The sequence below is a fragment of the Spea bombifrons genome, chromosome 13, assembly GCF_027358695.1.
Source record: "Spea bombifrons isolate aSpeBom1 chromosome 13, aSpeBom1.2.pri, whole genome shotgun sequence".
NCBI lineage: Eukaryota > Metazoa > Chordata > Amphibia > Anura > Pelobatidae > Spea > Spea bombifrons.
In genome coordinates, this window is record NC_071099.1 from 27,347,045 (window position 1) to 27,372,695 (window position 25,651).

The 25,651-nt window shown below is 42.3% G+C and overlaps 2 protein-coding genes across 3 annotated transcripts in view; both read right to left on the reverse strand.

The window, feature by feature from the left end:
• Window positions 1-8,476, reverse strand: part of DLGAP4 (DLG associated protein 4) — a 48,266-nt gene extending 39,790 nt beyond the window's left edge. The window contains exon 1 of one of the 2 annotated variants that reach the window (XM_053454172.1): window positions 8,395-8,476. The gene's annotated coding sequence lies outside the window, so the exon portion shown is untranslated. The remainder of the gene's footprint in view (window positions 1-8,394) is intronic. The other variant, XM_053454171.1, reaches the window with a different exon arrangement.
• Window positions 8,477-23,019: 14,543 nt separating this feature from the next.
• On the reverse strand, window positions 23,020-25,589 carry AAR2 (AAR2 splicing factor). Its single transcript, XM_053453698.1, has 5 exons — window positions 25,532-25,589; window positions 24,797-25,340; window positions 24,417-24,634; window positions 23,908-24,137; window positions 23,020-23,453 (listed from the first exon to the last, which is right to left on the reverse strand). The coding sequence occupies exons 2-5, from the start codon at window positions 25,336-25,338 to the stop codon at window positions 23,256-23,258; spliced, it is 1,188 nt and encodes a 395-aa protein (XP_053309673.1). The 5' UTR covers window positions 25,339-25,340; window positions 25,532-25,589; the 3' UTR covers window positions 23,020-23,255.
• Between the last annotated feature and the right edge of the window lie 62 nt (window positions 25,590-25,651).

Sequence of the window (25,651 nt, forward strand, 5' to 3'; positions counted from 1 at the left end):
TTCAGGGTATGACATCATATCCGAACACTCCACTTCTGCACAGTGCAGAACTATGGAGGACCGTGCCGGCTCGGTTAATGGGCTGGTTGGGGAGATCAGTGACCCCACCCCTTTTAATTGAGTAGTGGTGTAACATGGCTCATTGAGTAGTGGTGTAACGTGGCTCATTGAGTAGTGGTGTAACATGGGGAAGGACTGCCAGCTTTACATAGTAAAGCCTTAAGCCTCATCCTTTTACCTCCTTTATCTCCTCTCTTCCATTCTCTTCTCTTTCGGCACTAAACATGTATTTTATCTTGAGCATTAGCGTGTTACCTGCTGATACTTTCATAAATAAAACATTCTTTTAACTAAAAAAGAAAAAATCCCTCTTCCCTGAATATATTGACTGCCATCTAGGTCAGCGGAGCCACCGGTTACTTATGCGGCTTTGTAATGACCTCTGCACAATTAATGAAAGCCGAGAAGACGACCCTCCCTTTTTTTTGGGTTTCAGACACTTATCTCCTATTTTTTTTCCCCGGCTGATCTACATTATTTAGGAGTCGGTGTCAGGGGAAATCAATGGAAATTAGTTTCACTAGCTTATAGCCGAGTCTCTGTAGTTTGGGGAAATGGTCACGGAATCAATGTCAGGGAGCTCATCCGCCGTACCTTTCTTATCTTAAGAAATCACAATAGACACTCAATTACATGAACGATGATTCTTATCAGCTATATGACATGTTATTCACACTCAACATACGTACACAACATACTCAACAACACACGTACACAATGATCTTTTGGTTTGTATACCGGCCCGCACATTTAGCACCCTTAAAAACTGATTTATGGCATGTGACATATCCATACGTTTTTATTTGAAATATGTAAAAAGCATGAAAAGCATAAAAGCATACATATTCAGCTTCCTGGGTTAACTACACAAAAAGAAGCACGATTTCTGCGCATACCCAGCAAACAAATACCATTTGTGGTGTCCATTGCATGACAGTCTCCTTGGGGTTAAAATGCAATGCTCCTTGGATAGCCATGAAGTATGACAGGGGGCGTCCAACCTGCGGCCCTTCAGCTGCTGCAGGACTACATCTCCCATAATGCTAAGAAGCAAGGTGAGGAGTATGGGAGATGTAGTCTTGCAGCAGCTGGAGGGCTGCAGGTTGGACGCCCCTGAAGTATGAGATAGGATTCGCCAAACTTGAGGTACTTTGACGTAGTGGTGGGCTAAGCAATATGTGACCATACAGCGTGACGGGATCCCCAATATTTGTGCCATAGATATTATTTGCTGGGGATGCGCTGAATTCTTGCTTCATTTTTATTTGCAACAACAACTTAAGATGGCAAGCAGACAATCACGCTTCAACATGTTAATTGTTGACCATACAGAAGTAGAGAGCTAGAAGTGGACCACTGAGTCACCAGAAGGGGGAAATGAGTTAACGGGCATAGAATATTGCCAAGCATAATATATGGTGGAGCCAACACCAAGAATCAGCTTCTGTAACTTCCGTTGAGCTTAATTATGGCGTCCATCCAAATCTAGACACGTTCTAGGGGGTAACTACCTTAGGAAGAACTAGATAGGTCACAATTGCTTGAGATCATGTGAACCACGCCGTTCTAGAACAACATATGTGGAACCGAGCACTAGGAAAACCATCTTGGCCAGAGAAACCTTTATAAAATATTGTCCTCTGTCTCCTGTCTTCTTCTCAGTACCTCCTTTGAGTTAAGGTCCCAGGTTACCGAGAAGCAGGCAAAGTAATTGTATGAAAATTGCAGATCGATTGAATTATCTATGCAAATCGAGTAAAGATGTTCTCACAAAACCACGCAGTGCTGTAGGTGCAGGATATTAACAATAAATTACAGATTTGGCTGGCAGATAGACACAAGTTGACCCATCTAATCTTCCATTGCCTATAAAAAAATGTATTCTGTTTCCTGGCTGGCAGTTATCTCTGTATCCCAGGCATTCCTGACCTTCAACACCAAATTCACTTACAATTTATGTTCGGAAAATGCATTTCCTGGTTAATAACCCATCTTTCCATACTAGGCTTCAGTCAAGGGGTGGAGAAGACCCACCAGAGAGTCTCATAACGTTCCAACCCAAAACCCATTTGATACAAGATGGTATGGTGAAGAAAACCCAGAAAGGTTAAAATCAGAGTATAAGAGAAAGGTTAAGGCCAGGGTATAAGAGAAAGGTTAAGGTCAGGGTATAAGAGAAAGGTTAAGGCCAGGGTATAAGAGAAAGGTTAAGGCCAGGGTATAAGAGAAAGGTTAAGGCCAGGGTATAAGAGAAAGGTTAAGGTCAGGGTATAAGAGAAAGGTTAAGGCCAGGGTATCAGAGAAAGGTTAAGGTCAGGGTATAAGAGAAAGGTTAAGGCCAGGGTATAAGAGACTGGGTTGGGTTGGGAAAGAGAGTTTAGTAGAACAGGACTTCAATTCCTATCATCCGCAAGCAGTTGTACGCGTATGACAGTGTGTTATCAATTAAATTAATATATAAGATAACCTAGGCCGGCTTTTTCATCTTTGGTTAATTTGGATAATTTGATCATTTCTATGGTGTTCTTTATTAACTGTTTATTATCCCTCTCTTCCACTTGCACCTGGTCCAACGTGCCTTTTCTATGTAGCGTCGATCTCTGCAGCACAGCCGGATAGTCAGGCCGGGGAACTATGTACGGATTAACCGGACCCGGAAGAAACTCAACCCTTGGCTTCCCAGACAAATTTCAATTCCATTGATCCCAGGGTGTCCAAAATCTGCAAGGAACTGCGTGACCTTGTAACGTCCTTGTCATGCTAGCATGCTACTGTGCTCATCTTTCTGCTCCCATACCAGCCGAGTGACACACACTCCCCAGGATCCAAAGAAAAACTCATCCTTGCATTGCTCAGCAATAAAAAGGGTTAAATCTTTGTTGGGCCATAATTCTTAATGAAATTACAAATTGATGGTTTTCAGAGAAAAAAAAATGTAAGTTTTTAGACAGTAGAAGCTTCTTGGTCGGAACAGCGACAATCATTAAGACCAGTATGAATTGGGGTGAAATACATGAATTCAACCAAAACGGGGTACCCGGCCCTGAACGGGTGGGCTCGTTCCAAGTACTGCAGACACAACCAGAGGACAGACGGCTTCAAAGCCTAACTAGAACAAAGCATCACTCAAAGAAAACAATTAACGAGAATGTTAAATCTTCCCAAGAGAGGGATCTGATACCAAGCAAAGGAAGAGAGGATGTGTACTAGGCCAGAGAGTGAGATAACGGGGGGGGGGGAGAGACAGATCTAAAGAGAGAGAGAGAGCGTCTCGGAGATTCATTCTATCGACAGAGACAGCTACAACCAAGATAGAATTTAGCTATATTAGAGGGAGCGTCAGAAGGAACAGGGGGATAGCTTAGTCATGGTGGTTCGGATTAGACATGTATATATATATATATATATGAGCGGATAACTGATTATCTATCTGTAATATATGTATATATAGGGGGGGATAGACGACATTGTTATGGAAGTTGCTACCAGTTACGTCAGAGCGAAAGTTGAAGGAAGGATGAAGATTGAGGGCTTGAGATGGTGAGACGAGAGAGAGAAACAGATGCACCATGGGGGGGTGGGGGGTTCTCAGTATAAGGGGAGGGTGGGGAGGGCAGCAGATGATGGCGAGCAGGATTAACCTGAGGGAACACAAGACAGCACAGTGCAGATTACACAGGGGAGAAGAGAGAGCGGAGGAGAGGGGGTGGGGAGTGAGAGAGGGCAGACACAGTGCGAGAGATAACAGGATATGAGGACTATGGAAGAGAGAGAGTAAGGGGGTACATAGAAGGAGCAAACTGAGACTAAGAAGAAGAAATATGGGAAATTAGGCCATAAGGAGGGGGGATATAAGGGAATAGCAGAAACTGGGGGATAAGTGAGACAGCAGGGGGGTAAAGGGGGTACTAGAATGGTAAATGTGTAATAAAAGAAAGCACAGAGGGCAAAGGGGGAAGAAATAAAAATGTGTAAGAGAAGCAAAGATGGGAGAGGGAGGATAAAACCATTTAATATAAGCCCTAAGCAGGTGCTCACCCCCATGATACGGGATTGCTTATAAGACCGTGGGTCAGGTAGCTATGACTGGGTTCCCATTACAGCAGAATACTTTTTAATAGAATAAGAAGGGGCGCCCCCACCCCAACCTAGTCTGACTACGCTTCTCCCTCCTTTCACCTATGACAGATTTGACAGGAAGGAGGCAGAAGGTGGGAGAGGAAGAGAACGATGAAGATGAAGAGTCTGAGGAAGTAGGGTCATGCAGTATTAGTCCGTGAGTGTTGGCCGACGTGAAACGCCGAAGATCTTCTTGTTTTTCAAAGTCCACTAATGGAAAAATAAAGTTGGAGGTTTGGAAGCAAGTGATGTCTTGTCTGGAACATCACAAGTCCAACCTCAAAGAATTTGATCACAAATTATTTTTCAAGAGGCCATTGTAGACAGGACTGGTCAAAAGGAGTTGATGACCAAGGCTCAATGACTTGACTTGGACCTTTACCTGCCCGTTTTCCTAATACTATGGTGAAAATGTTTATGGGTCTAATAAACAGGATCCTCCACAGCTCCGGTACCTATTTAACTCGTTATTGTCTCTATAACCCATTGTACAGAACTGTGGAACGTATTTTTCATATAGATAAAAGATAATAACACAATAAAACAGGGCGATAGTATCTTACCGTGCTCCCAACATACCACATGCTGTTGGGCGAAAGTTGACAAATGAATGCAGTATTTCAGACTGCAAAATCTGATATAAAGAGCTTCCAACCTTTTAGGAGGCCTTCCGGCAGAGCCATGTCAGGGGCCCAACAGCATTAAAGACTGCCTTGTCCATAGACGATAATAGGGCCACTGTCAGTGAAATACTAGGGACGCATTTTAAGCAGGTAACAGATTACTGTTCATAGTGAAAGTTACCCCAAAAAAATGGTGGCGGGGAGGTCTGTGGAGACGTGAAAGAAAAAGGAGCTGGGGTCTCATCTGACTCTTGTTGGACCACAATGCCCCTCAAACCCAAGCAGGTGGAGAACTGTATATTCCATATCATGCTTTATATATATATATATATATATGAGGAATGATTACTAATCTGAGCAAAGGTTTCTAAAGGAGGAGAAAGATAAAATGGCATAAGAAGATGAGACACGGTGGGGGAAGGAGGACATGATTCAGAAGGGAATATTAGTATAATAATCACTGGCTGCTAAATTTCCTTTTGCAAATTCTTTACAGTTTTTCTACCTGATTGCAAGAAACACAAGATGTTTTTTCTATAGTCATATGCAGTGAAAACTCTGATATTACATTACTTCTGTAAAAATATAACCGGATATTCGATTCGATTTACACCGACGGACTGGCAGTGATGAGGTGGCACTGGCACTTTAAGGCCAGCAGCCGTCTGATGACATAAGTGCAGACGATGGCTGGATTTGACAAGTTGGGTTGTATGGTTTTTTAAGCTCATCTAGCGTGTTGCCGGGTGTATTCTGCCACTGGCCACACGCTGCATATGCCCAGTGTGCAAGATGGCCAGTCCGGCCCTGCTCAGGTTGAAAAAACACATATGATCCATTAAGGATTACCCTTCCAGGTACTCGTGCTGATCCTGAATAAGGTTTCTTCACTCCAAAGGCTATAAGATCTTTCCCCGTATGAACAAAGTTAAATTGTTAGCACCCCTAATGCTTGTGTTTGCCAGAAAAGCTACTAAATCGACCAAAACCACTTCCATTACCAGTGTATTCCGCATCTTAACTGTCCTGACCAAAAAAAGGCAAATTCCTTTCCTCTAATCTTAGATGATGCCCCCGTGTTGACATATAAAGGCAGTTAATTCTTATTATACAAATCACTATGTTGCAAGTGTGTTTTTAGACAGTGTAGCTGCCGTGCACCTGCTGTCCATTTTTTAAATCACCCCATTGTTTGAATGGACGGACTGCTGAAGGAACAGTCACCTACAGAGCTAATCAAAGGAACATTTATTTATGGTTTCAATAGTAGGTTCAGCAAAACCAGAGGAGAAGTGGGCTATAGATCTTGGAATTGATACATATTAGACAGATCAGAAAGATAAAGGCCAAAGAGGCAAGGCTAGAACAGTATGAGGCACGGTGGCAAAAAAAATGTAAAAAAGGAGATACAGCCAAGGAATGGATAGAACAGAAACAGTAGGAGATGTCAAGGAAGAACAGAAGTACAAGTCAGAACATATCAAATGATAGGAGAGGAATAGAGAAGGAGAGAGAGAAAGACAGAAGATAAAAATGAAGAGTGGGGAACAGTAGGATGCACAGTGAGAACTTCTAGATCGAGACACAGAGCTGGAGAGACGGTGAGATGGTAGGAATAGGAGAAAGTGTAGGTGACGCAAGACGGGCAGGCAAAGAAGTTCAGGAGAATCAGAAGGGAAAAGAATATAGAGAATGAAATGAAGAGGCAGAGAGTTTGAGATGTAGACGTAGAACTGGAGGAGTAGCGAGTAGGTGACACAGATGATCGGTGTAAAATACACGAAGTAGGTGATGAAGATTTTCAGAAGCAGAGATTGTAGTAGATGCACAGAGAAAAGGGGAAGAGGAGAAAGTGCAGGAGAAGCAATCGCAAGTAAGAAGCACAGAGGAGACGGGCAGCACAAGGAGCAGTCAGAGAGGGGAAGACGCAGAGAGATAGATAGATAGAGAGATAGGAGAACCAGAGAAACAAAGCAAGAGAAGTAGAGCAAGACTTGGCAGTATCCATCCACTGATGATCTGTATCACGTACAAGGGAATGGTGGGGGTTCTCACTATCAAACTGCTATCTGTTTAGGGAAGGTATGAGAAACTAATCAGAAGCGTGGAATCTCTGAAGATTTATACAGTGGGGTGTCCACAGGTTTGGCCTGGTCCCAACTAACTAAACACATCCCTCGGCAGAAGACAAAGGGAACTGAACAGCCAAGACAATCTGCAAGAGGAGGCAAAGGCATATGGTGGAAGAAAGGGTACATAAAACAAATATAGAGCAGGAAAAGAATGGGAAAACAAGGAATGAACAGGGACAGAGGGCAGATGGACGGGGTATACAGGGGAGGAGGAGACAGACCAATAAGAGCAATGGACAGACATGGCAGGCATGGGTAGATACAGGAGAGGGGGAATGTATGCAGGCAATGTGTTTGGGGGGATGGGTAGCCTGTTGCCAATGCAGCTTTCCCCTCACTAACAGGTGAAGAAATGACCCAAACCAGTCAATTTACACCGAGCACAGCCTCAGCAGGAAGTAATGCCTCGCTACTGGATGATCTCAAGGCAAACACAGGCTCTCTGCAGTGGGAAGTCATACCCAATACTTCTGTATTTGCAACCTGTCTGCCTGGGGGAAGGAGTGGTCTGTTGCTGCTGATGATGTCAAGATGCAGGAAATCCTAAGTGACATCACATTTGACATAGTCAGTGACATCGCAAGAGGGGGATGTGACATCCAGAAGTAAATACAGTATCCTGGTTAAAGAGATACAAAGAAAACAGATACACAGATATGAAGGCATGCCCAGGCAATGCTGGACATGCAAGTGGACCTCTATAAGGACACATATGTGGGTGAAAGAATGAATGAATGAATGAATGAATGAATGGACAAAATGTAAACAGGCCTAACAGCATGTTTATCCTACTCTGCACTGCATCCAGACTATGTCTGCTGCTCTACACTGTACCCAGACTATGCACACCCTTGTCTGCTACTACCACAATATACCACCATACAGCCTTAACAGCAGAGAGTTTGCCCCTGCTGATGGCAGTAAGTGGCAGTATAGGAGTATCATAGGGGGATGCAGAAGGGAAGGGGCTCCATAGAAGTACAAGAAGGGGAGGTCAGGGGTGGACAGTGGGGGTTCAGGAGCAGCAGCAGGGGTGGGAGTTCAGGAATAGCTGTATTGGAGAAGGTAAAGAATTGCACTCTATGAGGGGTTGTATTGTACTGTATACAATACCAGTTGTGATTGCACTGGAATAGCAGAGAGATGCTGTGTTTATCTCTGAATGTGAGCAGGGAGTAATAACCCTATGAGCAGCTACCTCCATATTCAGTAACAGGGGCCTCTACCCCCTGTTAATGAATCATTGGGATTATGGGGTCAACACATATATCCATTTCATAGGATTAACATTATAAGAGCCCCCAACACAGTCCTATACATATTAACAGGCTACTTCTTTTACAACAAATAATAAAGCAACAGCATCTATAGCCAATTGGGGAAGCTATCCCATCCCCTATACAACACCCTAAATATCACAGCACCCTCCCCACCTTACAGAAGAAATAAACATATCTTACCAGGTGACGTTGAAGATGGAACACGGTTCCGCTCCCCCTCCTTTTGCTCCTTATTCTGTGTCTTCAGGTACAAACCGGCTTCACCCCCCTCCCTGCTGCCCCCACCACCACTACCCCCTCCTCTGCCCCTTTTCCACCTCCCTCTCCCCCAACAACAAATATCTCCCTCTCTCTCTTGTCTGTTCCTCCTTTCACCTCCTCCAGACTACCCCACAATATTCAGGTGAGGTGCCCCCCTTGTTTCTCCCCCCACCCCCTGTATCCCACTCTGGTGGATGATGGAGAGCAGAGATGCTGTAGCTGGTGCTGATGCAGGCACTCTATGCTCTGCCTCCCTACAGAGGAAAGGGGGAGAGGAAGGGGGGGAGGAGTGGAAGAACAGGCCTGGAATCCTGGAGGGATGGGGATTTAGGACATAGGATCTGGAGCTGTCTGTAAATCCATACTCACAAGATGCTCCCTCTTTATACATGTGTGGGAATGATGAATGAACTGTGCATTAACATACAATTCATTCATTCCTACATACGTACATATATTATTTATATATTATATGGATGAATGCATGAGTACACATCAGCTATAAGAACTAGCTACATTTAGTATATGATATATATATATATATATATACTATATATATGTGTGTGTGTGTTATATATATTATATAATATATATAGATATGTTATATATATTTTATAACATATACATTAATTATTATGATTTTATTTTCAAATTGTCAACCATAACTGGAAAAATATACAGAATATAATAATAATAATTATAATAATAATAATAACACATTATAAAACATAAATATATGATATTATAAAAATATATTATTATTATAACAAATACAAAAGTTAATAGGCAAGCAAACTGGCCTATTAAAGAATAATATGAAAGCAAGCACTATAATCTAAATATATATATATATATATATATATATATATATATATATATATATATATATATCATATATGTTATTATATTGATAAATATGTTACATGTATAGGAAAATGACCGGAATGCTGTGGATGGAGGAAGACACAGTACATGTCACTGGATATGCTTATGTCTCTGTTTAGTAATGGATGGCACAGTGGATAGAAATTTAATCCAAATTAACTGCATAGAAATGTAATCCAAATTAATATGTATCAGTAAGACACATGGCTCCCTTCTTAGGATGCTGGAGTTTTAAGTAGTTGGGGGGGGGGGCATGGTATTTTGAGTCAAATCTTACATTTCTGGATTGCAGTTTCTGGAGATCTGTCACCTATGAGAATTTACAGAATATGAACAATGGTCAGGTTTACATTATTTAATTGGTTAAAGATATTTCTGACTCACTTTCTCCAGAATTTGTATCTTTTGGAATATCTGTGACGCCTCATTTCAGGAGAGGAATTCGAGAAACCGGCTGATGTACCGGTATATGTTTTCTGTGGTATATAATAATAATCTCAGTCATTTACGCTGAAATGTAATATTTTCCTTTAAAATAACTTCAAGTGCCATTCTAGAGGATGTGGCTAGGAGAAGGACTTTATCAAGACTTGGTTTGTGACTTTGTGACCTGTTTTGTGAATATTTATTTATAAGGCCTTTATAAAAAAACATACTTAATACATGATTTAATTTGTAAACATGTTTATTGTTGTTAATAAACACATTATGGTTACTTTTGTGGCTGTAGAACCCTGTGATCCCCTCATACCCAGCAAACATTCTGAGCTCCTGGAAAAGAGGGCCAAAGCAAGTGGAAAATTTGGGTTGAATTAGCCCAAAAGAAGATAGAGTCTATAGTCAATACCTTTTATTGGACCAGTGTAGAAAAAATCAAATACGCTTCTAAGGAAGAGACCACCGAGGTTCAGAAAGCTAATGTGGCTTTAGATCTTTTTTCTACATTGGCCTAACTGATGAAAGTAAAAATCAAACATAAATTTTATTGATATCATGGGTCTCATACTTTCCGCATCTCCTGGGGGGACCCCTTATACTAAAAAGGGCCCTAGGCAGTTATTTAGTCTGTTTATATGTTAGCAACATGAGAGCTCTGAGAATGTTGTACCTTTGAAATACCCAGGGATAGTTCCTAATCATGGGTACCTGCACAGGGAGAGGGACTTAGCTTGGCAGCAAGAGTTTGGCCAGAAGACCTCACTTTGGGTGGCATGACATGCCGCAGACCTGAGTGCCAAGTATTTAGATCTTGTCCCTCAGCATCTTTTTTAATTAGGGCAACCATACCCCTTCAATTCAATTAAACCAGACAGATACCCGTCTACCCTCCTTGAGTGTTAGCCTCCTCTAGGGTCTCACAGAAACTTCTTCTGGATATGTTGGGTCTCACAAAGTAAACCAAAGTCCAAACTAGGCCAGCAGTGCTTTTTAGGTTAAGACGTACAAGACCTAACTCATCAGGACAACCAGCTTGGTGTCACCAACGGCACAGATCTGTATCACTTGCTCCCTTTGACGTTGGCTGGGATGAGATATCATATCCAGATGCTCCACACTGAGCATTCTCCGCAGTGGTTCATAAGTGTGCTCTGCCATGGACCGGCTGGCACAGAGGACAGGAGATACTTTTTAGGGGCTTTAGAGGTTGTTGCCACTATTGATACCTTGGATGGCACCTCCACTAAATTTATCACTGACTCACATGGGGTTCCTCCACTAAACTCTGTAGGGAACTTGCTACTTGAACTTAGTAAAATGTGGTCAACGTTGTAGAAAGGTTTGTCCCATCTGAGACAAGCTCAGGGCATGCCTATCTCTTAAGTTTTAGGCTACCATCTCAATAGCTAAACGCCGTGGACGCGTTAGTCCCAGGGATCTGGTCTGCTCCGCCGTGGCTTTGCTTTCATCTCCCATGAGAAAAAGAGGATTTAGCCAACTTGCGTGTCTGGTATCGGGCAGGAATTAGACTCCTCTTTGCAACATTGAGCCGGATTCCTCTATCTGTGATTAAATATATATCTGGTTTATTCTCTACATACTTCCGTAAGCAATGGCCTGGATTTTATTACCTGTGAAAATGTATAATGTGCGATATAAGTCTGCGCGTACGGCTTGCAGAGACAGCCAATAATACATCGAGCTTTGTATTTCAATAGGTGGGGATTTTTCTGATTTTTTTTTCTCTATAAACCAACAAGAAAAGCCAGGATTAACTTTTCTCAGTAAATTGTTTCCAGTTCTCAGTTTCTCTGAGAGGTGGAAATGAGTCTCCCCTTCTCCCTGACCTATAAAGCTAAGCCAATAACTCATTTTTTTAGCATGGTTAGCAATAATAATAATAAAAAAATATATATTAAAAAAATAAAAATAATATTATATATATATATTAAAAAATAAATATATATATATATATATATAATACACACAGTAGTATTTTGTATGAAAGGGGATAAAACATAACATCCATCCCACACAGGTATGGAGTTAATTGATCATAGATAAATTCAATACATGTTACGTAATATCATCCAAAAAAAAAAAAAAGGTTTGAGATGAACTCACCGAGAGCCAGACGTGGACCTCATTGCTCCCTTGTGCCTGGAGCAATATGAACTGGACCCGATTGACGAGACCCACGATCACCAAAATGTTCCTATGGGGTTGTTGATGCCCTCGTGCAGAGGAAATTTGACTCACAATTCGGACACGGACTGCCCCTGGGGCAGGATCAGACTATTATGTCGGTGGAGATTTTTCCCATGTAATGGCAGGAGAGGTAAAATGTGAGATGCGAGGTCTGACTTGGCCTCAAGAATAAACCCAAGAAGGCCATTTCCAACTCGGGGTCGTGACCATTGAATTTACTTTAAGAGGTCACTAAGACCCTCTTGCAGCGGAAAGTCACTGGAGTTGGTTGTGACCACAGGTGAAAAGCCCTCTATATTTTATTAATATTTTAATATTTGGTTTTAAGCGCAAACATCTGGCTTACATTTGGCAAGAAGATTGGGGAAAAAACTCAATTTTTGTTGCTTGTATTTTTTATATATTAATATATTAAGTTATTCCAAGAATACCTAAACTCACACAGTTCATTCCTGATATATTACTATGTCCTCCCACAATCTATACACATAACAGACCATGGATATCCATGCCGGGGCATGGGTGAATAAGTAGTTGTGACAAGGATATCCTCAAAGTACTTTATGAGTTCCTGCTGCTTATATATATATATATATATATATATATATATATATATATATTATATTATATTATTATATATATTATATATTATTATATTATATATATATATATGTTTAAAGGGTCTTCCTAGCCCCTAAACATAAGATCTTTTAAATAGCATCAGAGTTTGTGTTGAAGATCCATGCATGGCTCTTTTATGGATGAATATCAAACAGTATTTAATACCAATAAAAAGGATTTTATGAGTCCCTTAATAATATATCAACGTATTTTATGTTTTATTTACATAAACAAATATATATATATTTATCTAAAAAGCCTAAAGCCCAAACACTGCGGTATTATATAAATGGTAATGTTTTAGCTATCTTGGGGGGAAAAAGGTATAAATGGCATTCGGAGTGCTAAACATCATTTGCAAAAATCCTATTGAAAGATTCCGCTCTAATGTACAAGTTAAATCTAAAATGTATCCATTTAAAGTGCTAAAAAATACACTTTATGCCTTATTGTAGCTGTAAAATTCATTAAGAATACATAAGAAAGTTCAGTATGAAAAAATGAATACTTTGTAACCTATTTACGGCAAAGAAAAGTTCATAGAGTGCATGGAAAATGACATGGAACGACAAAAATTATTACAGCAGCAGGAACAGATATTGGAAGGGAGCCTGCATAATAGAAAGAGAGGGTTATATAGGGTTAAAGGGACCAGGCAGCCTTTCAGACTTAGAATGCACGTTAAAATGCTACGTAAGTAATTTAATAGGTTTTCTTCACAACTGTCAAAAAAAAAGAAAATATAAATCACGTATCTTTAGCAGAAGCTGCAGCTCTAGAGCTGCAGCAGAACGCTTCTTCCATTTTTTCCGACGTTTGATGCCACTGGTTGTTATATTGAGCAATTGGAGGTATTCGAGATAGCAGGTTGTAAAAAAAATTAAATATATATATATATATACGGTATATAGGAGCACGTATATAAAGCACGTAATTATGTAAAAAAAAAAAACAGCCATAATAAAAATAATAAAAAAAAATCCATAATAAAAATAATATTAAAAAAAGCCATAATAAAAATAATATTAAAAAAATCCATAATAAAAATAATATTAAAAAAAGCCATAATAAAAATAATATAAAAAAAAGCCATAATAACAATAATATAAAAAAAAGCCATAATAACAATAATATAAAAAAGCAGCCATAATAAAAATAATATTAAAAAAAAGCCATAATAAAAATAATATTAAAAAAAAACCATAATAAAAATAATATTAAAAATAATAATCAGTAATTAGGTATGGCTGTCATGCTGTCATGTCTGTGCATACATATTTGGTACATGCCTGATTAGAAAGTCATACAGTGCCCACAGCACACGTATGACGTGACTTTTTCCCAGTGGCTACTGGTTATTTCTTTAGCTGAGAATCTGAAATATACGCAGGCATTAGCTGACCGTATGTTCGAAACGCTCGCTATCATCTCCCAGCGAAGATTATATTCAAGGTGACCTCCGCTGTATCATGAAATTGAACACGTCTGTTGACTTGTATCTCGGAGGTGGACCAGCTCAGATTCCCAAAGCCCATAATTCCCGCAAAAAAAAAAAAAAGAAGCAATTTCCCTCCACCATAGGCTATGGAAGAATGAATAGTCAGATAAAACACCGAGCGAACGGAGATGTGGACCCCGTCCCTAAAAACCAGTGCCTTGCTTTGAGAAACGAGAGTCTTCCATGTTTGATCTGCACAAACCCAAAAGCGGCATTTCTGTAGTGATAATAAATACCTTATTTAATATCATGGAGACATTTGCTGGCCAAACATGGGCCTTTGGAGGCCAAGGAACAGAGAATGTACCAAGCACACCTTTGATTATAGTTTTAAAGTATAGGCCAATATTATTTCAGCCGACCCTGGACTGGCCCTTTAAGGCCTGTGGCCGCCTGATGCTTGGCCAACTGTTGGCCGCACGCTGCAGCAGCTGGGTCTGTGGCCCACTGGGCATTTGCCGACTGTGCCAGATGGCCAGCACAGGCCTGCATTTCAGGGAAAACTGAAATGTGGGGCAAAATGTAGTAATTTTCTACTTTCTCCTCCAAAGCCAGTATTACCCAACACAAAAAGGCTAATTTATTTTAACGTAAATGCAAAAATATATATATATTGGCCTATTTTTCTAGAGGCTCATGTGTCTTGATCCTGAGTAGGGAATTCCTTACCCATCATTCTTTCTGGAATCCGAATAAATTGTGTTATATTATTGTGTTTATTTAGAGATCAGCTTCAACTCGTTAAATTATTTTATTCTTCCCCAAAAAAATAACTTCTATTTAAATATAAATTCACAACGTTGAAGGTAACAAGAATTTCGATATATTTAGTAAAAATGTTCCACCCTTTCCCCCCCTTTTTTACATAAAAAAAAAAAATAATTATAAAACGTAATATTTGTTTCTATTGCAAATGATCATAAAAACAGACAGGAAACGGATCCTGCGCCTACGGTGCTTCAAATGAAGCTGCAAACAGCGGTCTATGTTTATCAAGGAAAATTGGAGCAATTCTGTTTGCAAAGTGCTAAATTTAGGGCAATCATCAGAAAAATGATGTAAGTTTACTCCGGGAATATTTCCAAATTGAGTGCGTTGACCCAGACGTGAACAGATTTTGCCGTCGTAAATACGACCCGTTGTGTGTTTGTTCCTTAAATCAGTTTTGTTGTATTAGTATACATGGTTATGTATGCCTGTAGATACGTTGATTGCATTACGGATGCACGGTGCTCGTTTACTGCTGCTGTAGTGTATACCCTATGGTGTGCAGCCTTCCATGCACCGTGGTGGGACTAGATACCTGTTGTAAAGCAGGAAAATCAGGATGAAGAATGCATCCAGCGAATACATAGTGACTGTATATAGGGATGTGCAAATACTCTATGAGGCTATGGGTGGGATGGGGGGTTGACAAGCAGACCAGTAACAGACAACTCACTCATTGCACACTCTCCAGTCCTGTGGAACATACACTCGAAAAAAAGTGAATCACAGAAAAAAGAGAGAAAGGGAGAAAGGAAGAGAGAAAAAGAGAAAACGAGAAAAAAAGAGAAAACGAGACAGAGAGAGAGAGAGACTTTGCTCTTCCAAAGTTTTTATGGTGCTACAGCAATATAAATCTGGGTGGCAGACATGGTTACCAGTTACGTAACTCTTCAAAGGATACTAAGCCTGCTATTTAGGTCACATCTTCTTCTAGAGGAGCGCACGGTCTAAAATTATTACCGATAAAAAACGCTCCCTTTGTGCAGCTAAGAAGAACCTCGTAATATTTATTTTAATTCCGTGCTGGAGTCATCTGTAAGCGATTTGAAAGTCGCCGGAAAACCATGAGAGAGAGAGAGACAGAGAGAGAGAGACAGAGAGAGAGAGAGACAGAGACAGAGAGAGAGAGAGAGAGAGAGAGAGAGAGACAGAGACAGAGACAGAGACAGAGACAGAGACAGAGACAGAGAGAGAGAGGCAGAGAGAGGATCACAATATAAATAGGGACAGTAGACAGACAAAGCTCCACTTTTACGGAGAGATGCATGAGCCCCGTCCAGGCTTGACGATTGCCCTGGGCAACCATCTGCTGCCATGCCTAGGAACTCTCTACGCAATAGCAGGTCTCCGGGTCAGTTTTTAGACCCTGAGAATAGAGGGTGGAGCTTGGCCACACCCACTCCCCACCCAGGTTCTGCCCACTTCCCCATCAATCTTTTTTTTTTTTAAAGCATTTTGGGCTGGTCCCACCCTTTAATATGGCCACGCCCTTTTCCATCTCCTATAAGAAGCAACCGCTGAAGAGCTCCGGGAGGCCAGCTCTGGGACATTCCTACATATCTATATCTCACCCTCAGGCCTCGACACTTGCCTGCTAGGCCGATGGCTGACACCGCCCCATATTTACGCAACGCATGGCTGCCGGCTGTATGTGCCCCTGCACTCACCTCGTTTGGCCTTAAAGTCCCGGGGCAGCCTTATCACCCCCAGTCCAAATACTGTAATGGCGCTTTGTTACCGATAACAACGGGTTTAGCATTGTGAAGACCGGGCGCATCATCGACCCGCGGCAGCGATCTCTCCGTCCTCTTACAGAGAAAGCCCTTCTCTCATCGTGAAAGCGAGTTAAAGTAAACCACACGCTTTTTATGCTTTTCCTGGCAATAATGATATCTGTCAGCTAAGTAAAATATATGTAGGATACGAAGAAGTGAATAACATTTTAAAGACATAAAAAGAAGAATGGAACGGCAACAGAAGTAGCTAAAGCAGGCACAAGGCGCTTCTATATATATAGCATCAGGGGTTACACGTAATACATACGATGAGTATGAATAAATATTCCAAGCTACTGTCACCGACGAGCTTACGTATGGATGCTGTTTTGTACGTTATCATGGTAACGAGGAACCGATTGCCGATTTCAACATTCCGTTACAGAGCGTATACAACCCAACACACCCGACTAATCTGACTCGGTAACTAGAAGACTTCTGTCTGACCTCGTGGCATTCTCCTCTAACCTCTAGGGTGTTTCTGCATCACCACATGACTAGCCCAGACACCATGACATCATACGTCGGGCTGTAGATAAGCTTTAGTGTACAATAGTATCGGGCAGTAAGGGGATGTGGACAGAACGACAACCGAATAACGCGTTTCATTCCCCAAACGGCGCGTAATCATAGCTGTGTGATTTAAGCCTAGCCTAAGGTGAGTACTAAGGTGAGCATGGAGTTGGGCATTTGGTCAGAAGGCATACAGCACACACACACTTTCCCTTATCTCAGTGCATTGGAGGTGTTTGGTGTTTAGGTCGTTGTTGCTGGACTTGGCACTTTTCCTATCTCATGCAATATATGCATTTCTAATATAGAATGATGTGCGATGGGTGACCCACATATTGCTCCACTTCTCAAAGTTCAGACACTCAGGTTCTGAAACTGAATTACTGTTTTACTGGCGGCTAAGCTGAGCATTAAGGCCTGGCTGAGGCTTGTGAGTAGTGTGTGTGTGTGTTGGTGTGTGTTAGTGTGAGTGTCTGGCAGTGCGTGTTAGTATGAGTGTTTGGGCGTGTAAGCGTGTGTTAGTATAAGTGTCTAGGCGTGTATGTTTACATTTTTCACAATCGGCTTATCTGAGGGATACACAATTTAATGGTATTTGCAAGTAAATATGGTAATTTGGTACAGAGCATGTTACGGGTCTAATCTGTTTTTATTTGGGGGATTGCATTTGCAAATTTCGTATTCAGGTGACTAATTGTAACAATACTTATGATTCAGACACTTCAGTGCTTGGTGTGTGTCCTCTGGTTTCAGCCGGACTCAATATCTACCCACTGTGATGTTCCGTGTGAGTTTAATCTGCTGTCTCCCCGGGGAATGCTGTTTGGTTGTTAGTTGAAATATCCTTTCAATGAAAGCAGTTATTATCCACAGCCAACGTGGTGCCACGTACACCTTGCAGATCTCCGAACGCCCTTCCTTCGTAGGATGGTTCGAGAGGTTAAACAATCAGTCGCTTTGGTGTACTCATCCTTTGGTGGCCTCTTTAGTACTCTGAGGGGTCCAATCTGACCAGATACCCCAACAATACAAGATGAATTACGCAGGCACGTGGGGCATTAAGGCTTAATCTAAGGTTGGCTGACATTGACATCTACAGCCTACAATTTGGGCAAGAGGGTGGCATAGAGACGATAATACTTGACTTATGTTAATGGCCACATCAACGCTTGCATGAAGCTCCGAGGACTTTCTGTTTGGCTCAGTAATGATGGCATCTCCAGGATGGGACTAGAGGTGGCTGAGCCGGCTGTGGCCAGAGCACCTTTGTAGTTAGGTACTCGTGCAGATACAATTGTATATCGTTGGTAAGACCACCTCTTGACTATTATGGGCACCAGTTCATAAAAAGGACACTGTGGAAGTAGATGCAATGAAAGATCGTAGCTCTGAAGAAGGACTTTCCAAAACGGGCTGGTTCACTTCGGGGATATCGGGATATATATGAGGATATTCACAAAGGTCTGTCTGGGAATCTTTCTGTTCCTAGAACTTTACAGTCAACAAGACGCATCCTCTAAAGGTAGCGGAAAAGAGATTTCGTAATAATCAAAATATTTTTACAGTTAGGGCAGTTAATATGTGGAATTCACTTACAGGTGAAGGGGTATATCGGTGGTTTCAGATGATCCTTCTAACGTTAGCTTTGTTCATGTTGATCCAAGGAAAGATCTGATTGTCTTTTGGCAAAATAGACTTTATTGTACTTCTGTGGTCCCATTTCTTGATGTTTTTGTTTTTTTTTCTGGGTCAACAGATTATGGATACTTGGACTGAAGTCAATGGTAGCCCAAGCCCACATTACCGTGCCCAGCAATTTGGGTGACCTACTTGTCTCACCATCGATAGTCCTCAAGTATCTTTGTTGAGCAGCACGAGCGCAGATACTTGGTAATTTCTCCCCTGTGGGGAAGTAACAGATGCTGTTCTCCGTACATATATAATATATACAGTATTGCTTATTTTATACCACTATCTTGGCCTTTCTTGTAGAACAAATAAACGCTTAAGGGAAAAAATATATCCATACCTTCTGTGTTGTCAAGAGCTCTGCCAAGATCATGTCATGTCTCAAAGCAACCCCCCCAACGGATGCGTTCTTAGCCGTAAATACAGTGATGTTTCTGTTATGGAAGCTGCCTCCACCGGGAGGCGCCAGAGAGCAGGTCCTTGTCACAGACATCTCCATTTCTTGGAAGGGTGTTAATAAAACGGGATGTTTGTCGTTTAAACCCCTAAATCCTTTTATCTAAGGCGGCTTCATTCTCTCAGGATACAGAGGTGACGTTAGAAACTAGGGGGCCTCAAGCCACGATACACTTGCGGAAACGTAAATGTGCAGGATAGACATACGGCTCCTGAATCTAAGACGAGACCGAGGACTGGTTAAGGTTTGAGTCGTTACAGCAGGAGGAACGGGGAGACTAGACGGGCCAAATGGGTCAGCAAATTCTATCTTTCAATATAAATCAAAGAACGTATAATCTGTAGCCTGAAACAGCGGGAGTCTTTGGTACGAAGATGAAAGAAATTGGGATACTAGGAAAGAATAAAAGAAGAAGTCGGAGGAACGGAAATAAGCCGTGCAGCGGCACTCGAGTAGTGAGAGCACCTTAGGAACCGATAGCTTTCAGAAGCATTGCCGTGGACTCCTTGTAAGGAGCCTTTGCGTGTTCCCGGTGCACATCTGCATATCTACAGTCACATACACCGCATGCCTGAGACGCCTAAGCCCAGGGTGACCACGTCAGCCATCTTTTCCATTACATACAATTTTCACATATTTCTGACCGGCATTTGTAAAGTGCTGCCCCCCGCAGTATGTAGGGGGTATAACTGAGTAGCTGATCCCTGTCTGTGAGTTATACACCCTGTGGACTGTAGGGGGAAGCACTTTACACGTGATGGCCAGCCATATGTGAAAATTATGTGTATCCTGGAAGAAATGGCCTATGACTATGTGATCATCTAACCTAAGCCTTCCTTATTACAATGCCACATGCTGATAACCCCTCCACCAAAGCATGGTTAATTCAGGCAAGACAATACCTTATTGTATGAAAATATGGAATGCACTAGTGTCATAAATAAATCCTACAATGATGGTACCATGATGGTACATGTATAACGATAACGTATAAAGAACAATCCGAAGATACGCAGTATAAGTAACAACCTGTAACTGCTGAGACAAACACCCCTGCGCTATAGTCGGGTACAAAATTATACTTAACAGATATTTATAAAGCATCTCCACGTGTGGTGTTAGTGTGTGGTGTCGGTGCGTGGTGTCAGTGTGCGGCGCGTGGTGTTGGTGCGTGGTGTCAGTGTGTGGTGCGTGGTGTCGGTGCATAGGGTCAGCGTGGGGTGTCGGTGCATAGGGTCAGTGTGCGGTGTTGGTGCGCAGTGTGTGGTGTCGGTGCGTGGTGTCATTGTGGGGTGTGTCGGTGCGTAGTGTCGGTGTGGGGTGTCAGTGTGCGGTGTCACTTTGCGTGCACGGTGCATTTTGTGATGTTAAATTGTTGGCCTGTGTAGACTAGAATCAAAGAACGAGGCTGGGGGAGGAGGGGGAGGTGATCAGGACATTAATCATCCCGAGGCAGCTCTCAGCTGGACGGCCGGGGGAGGGAGGTAATGAGTATGAATGAATACAGCCTCTCGGTACATATGTAGCAGCGTGCTTCTATATATGGCTATGTATGTGTGTTATACGAGTATACTGTACAGTCTGTAATAACAGCAGCTCTACCTATACACATAGAGATATATTTAGAGGGTCCCTCCATGTGTGTCAGGCCCTTTTCGGGGCTCAGATGCTCCCTCTTTGCTGGGTATGAGGGGATCGCAGGGTTCTACAGCCCTAAAAGCCACAATATGTACAGAAGCAGCAAGAAATGGGTTTATAAATTAAATTGCGTAGATAAAATACATTTCTCATGGATGAATAGGGGTAACTATGCCTTGAGGCCGTTGGCTCGATGCGTGCGGCCGCACATTATGTCTCTATACTCACACATCGCGCGCTCAGACATATCCAGCTCGTGGTCGCACTCCGTCGGAGCGGCAGATCGAAGGAGTGCGGTCCCGCTGAACATTAACCAGATGGCTGGTCCAGACTTGGTTCGCTATAACTGCTTATTAAGTTGTATAAATCATGAGTTAAAAAAACATATATGAAGTATAGCTACACCCCCTAAATCAAAAGTGTCATTGGAAACATTGTTTTTACAATAGATTTCCCTTATAAAAGATAAAACAGGCTCACTGAGATCAATCTCACAGAGTGAGTGATACTCAGGTCCATCCTTAAGTCAAGGAAAGCACTGCTCATGCGTTGGCGCTGCTCGTCACACCTTATGATATCATATCCCAGAAACCACAAGCTCACGAGGGCAGAACCTCTTCTTGCTCCTTCCCGGTAGGGACCCGGGACCCAAAAACCCCGCTGATACATATACGTGGCTGTATTTACTAAATAATGCATGGAGCTGTGCTTCTGAGTTGGAGAGCTTTGCTTTATTTCGATATTGATCATAAAACGATGTATGAATTTTGTATGAAGAGGCATTTCTGCGCGGCGTAAGCCATTGATCTGGCCAGCGGTGAACGGCCAAGGAGGACTTCTTCTATAGAAAACTTCATTTTGACTTTGTTACCATTTCCCATTTTTTTAGATCTCGTTATTCTTTTGTCTGGCCTGTTCTAATCTCATTTGGCTACATTGTTGTTAACAATCGAAGATGGCGTTCTAATCAGCTGCATCTCTGTATAGATAGAACGTTGTCACCGAGTCACCGCCTGGTTCATTGACGTGCCTGAACTCGGCTGTTCGTTTTTAGAAGCGAAGACGCAGAGCCGGGTCACGTGATCACTTTGCACGTTTCGGCTGGGAGAAAACACTCAGAAGTGCGAAACGCGCGAGGCACGGTTTTGTCTGTTTTTGCTTTATTTGTACATTTACTACTCCTCTCTAATGCCACCTCTTTTTCAGAAAAAAACTTCAGCGATGGCTACAAGATTTTAACAAAAATTAAAGCTCCTGGTGACCTCCAGGCTGGTTAAACCCACTGTATGGTTACCCCTGGTAATGCAGTTTGATTCCCGTTGCAGTCTGTGACCCACTTGATGCCGGCCTGTGGAATATGACATCATATCCATTATTAAAGGAGGTCTCTGCACCCTGGCAGCTGTTGAGGGGCCCGGTGGCTCGCTGCTGTCGATCCCTAAGGTACAAATGTGTTTAAGGCAGTTGACCCCATGGAGCCACGGTCTACCTAGAAAAAATATTGAAAGATGGACTGATTTGGGTCTATGCCATCAATTAGGATTACAAAACACCAGGCTGGCCCTGAGTTTCAATAAAATGTTCCACCCAAATTTAGTCTAAACCTATTACTGTTGTTAAATCCCCTTCTGTCTTGCTCCGGGTAGATATCCAGCTGACAGCTCATTTTAAACGTGGCCAAGCGTGTAGTCACGTGCGATCCAAAGAAACCTTCTTAAACATTCATATGTTGTTTTTCAAAAAGTGTCCAACTGTGGATCTTGGATACAATGTGTCTGACCCACAGGGAATATCACTTAGATCCTCACTTTTACAAAGCTTTCCCAGCTAGAAAACTATTGTAGCGCAGGATCGCCCTCTGGTGATCATTATCATAACTGCACCTTTAATTAAATTTGGTTATGCTGAAAGCTGTAAAGGTGACAGTTCCCCTTATTTTTTATTACACATTAAAAAAAAACAGAGAAATTGTCAAACAGGCACAGTTTAAGCGCCTGTCTGCCTTAGTAGCTATTGTGAATCGAATTTCGTGATCTTGAAGGAGAGATTAGCTCTTGTTTTTTTTTCCTTTTATATAAATATCAGTTTCCATGAAAACGGATTACAAAGAGTATGGTTTATCAGCATGCCCCAGAGGATGCTGCCCCGAATGGCCCCAACCAATAGCTCCACCAATCCCAATACCTTAAGAAGAGGACACAGTAACTTTGATTTGTAATACTCCATCTCTTTGACCTTCCTGCTATCAGACAGACCTATTTAAGTGAAACCAGTCTTTTCAGAATATCCCTTAGGAGGTAGCATTGTGGACCAGGGCGTTTGAATCGCCTTCCCCTGCTTCAGGTAGCTCCACAACAAGAGGTGCACAATCCAGAGGTTCTTCCTCAAAGTCCCATTGGAACTTCTTGGTGAGATGGGCTCGGAATCGCATAGCTTTCTTCCTGAGGGCTTTATCCATTGAAGGGGAACACAAGAAAGAAAACAGTACCTGGAAAGGAAGACGGAATCACCATGTACCACTACAAAGACTGCACATCCCAGTAGATACTGGAAGGAACTGGGTACCACACAAAGAATATGGTAGACACGAGTGACAAGATATCCCAGAAGAAGCATTCAAAAGTCAACATAAAACAAAGCAATGGGGCATGGTCATATATGGGGACCTCACTAAGTACTAAAGGATTGTGCATGCAGACCCCAAGTGCAAGCCTTAAAAAGGGGTGACTTTGGTAGCCAGCATAGGGCATGGTTGCGTTCAGAAGGTAAAAACTTTTATCCTTCCTTTTGTATTGTTATGATGTCTAATTTTAGTACCCACTATTAAGTAGTGCAAAAATGACTGATGATTAACACCCTCTGCCAATAACATTCACTTTTATTAAGACTGGACTTTGGTGAAATCTACCAAGGTGGGAAGACAGTTTTGGAATTTGCTTTACCTGGAGCGTACTGGTAAGAAAGTTGTCCTGGGAAACAATATCTATGAAGAAGTCGGTAGGTACTTCAGCCAGCTGGTGGTAAAGTACAGATATAACTTCGATGTATAAGGCAGGGTGCTGAAAGGCAAACGTCTCCGCTCGGCACAGGAGGTTCAAGAGCATCTTCCACTGCTCAAACCCCTCGTAGACGTTTCCCAGCAGGAAGCACACAAAAGAAAACTGCAACTCACCTGGGAAGGAGAGAATGGAGACAGGGATCAGTGGAGCATATCCCAAAACACGATGCCCTCGACACGACAAATGACGTTGTCTGCCGGGAAGAAGCTCGGCCGTTTTACAGCTGGGCTTTTTCAATATCTAAATATTATTTACTTATTATACAAAACAGTGTATTCATTATTGCTAAATAACATGAGCGATGTTGAACTACATGAACCCTGACTAGCTACAGTTTATCAGGAGCTGCAGCTCTGTTTATTGGCTGCTCTAGATTAAGGGATGTCACTAACCAAGTAGTTCTAGAGGTTGTCCGGGGTAATACGTCTCCAGCAAACAACCCAAAGCGTAAGAAAGATCCATGCTGTGCTGGGTAACCTCGGCAGGGGTGGCATTCTCAGGGTACATCTTTGCCGGCAACTGGCTGAAGCGGATCTCGGTTCCTTCTCTCTGTTTCATCAGCGGAAGTCTGGCCATGCCTTCCTTATAGCTCTGACACACAGAGTCATACCTGAACGCGTACAGAACAAGACCTGATTAAAGTTAAAAGTACTTTTGTCACACAAAAAAACTTTGTATTCACATATACAGATGTAAGGCACTCGTGAGCCTTCCTTTTTTGGAACTGGGAAAAAAAATTGTGCTCAAGTTTAAAAGATTTTTTTCTACAAACCTAGGTAAGTTGTGCCGAGTCCGGTCTTCCGTGTGGGTCATCTGTTCTGTCGGCAGGACCTCTGGGAAAGCATAGATACTGCCACACTTTGGCTGTAGTTTCGTTATAACTTCTTTCTTTATGTGGCTGCTTAGCGAGACCCAGCGACGCATGCTCTCATAGGGGTACGGCCCCAAGAAGGGGTCCAGCGACATTAATTGTTCCCTCAATTTATCTGCCTCCTCTTGAGGGGCCGGCACCATCTCCTCATCCTGTGGATTCCAGTGCAGGAGGCGGATATCCTTCTGTTCTAAGTGAAGGAAGATACCAGTGCGGGGACCTGTCTCTCCGGGAGCTCCACCATTCCTTGTAACGCAGTAGTGGATGAAATGCACTCCCGGGGGTACCATCTTTACCCCCCTGAAGCGAGGTCCCACTTGCCAACTGTTGGCATCAATGCCAAATTCAGATCTCTCTGGAACCCCCAAGATCACCAGTGTCGCTCCTTCAAAAAACAGCTGCCGGGCTAGTTCAGGATCCATGTCTGCAGAGGGACCTTCCATTCCTGTTATGAGGAAACACAAGCAGTTAGCTGACTTGAAAAAATAAAACCTGTAGGGACTGCTTCCTGTTTTCCACATGTGGCCCAAATATATCATGCACCCTGCACGGAAGTCTCACAATACCTTTACCTCTTGCGTAATACACCCTAACTCCCTCTAGATTGTAAGCTTCTTTGAACAGGACCCTCCTCACCTGTTGTGCACTATCCCTGCTGCTCTCAGAATACACCGTCTGGAACGTACGGTTCTTCAAACTGTCACTACATTCTTCCTGTGCAACGCGAATCTTGTCCCCGGCAAACTAGAACCCGAC

Coding starts and splice junctions, on each gene's coding strand:
- AAR2 (XM_053453698.1), bottom strand. CDS start 25,338: ATGGAAGGTCCCTCTGCAGACATGGATCCTGAACTAGCCCGGCAGCTG. Junction 24,635..24,796: donor ACTCGGCACAACTTACCTAG/GTTTGTAGAAAA, acceptor GTACGCGTTCAG/GTATGACTCTGTGTGTCAGA. Junction 23,454..23,907: donor TTCTTACCAGTACGCTCCAG/GTAAAGCAAATT, acceptor CTTCCTTTCCAG/GTACTGTTTTCTTTCTTGTG.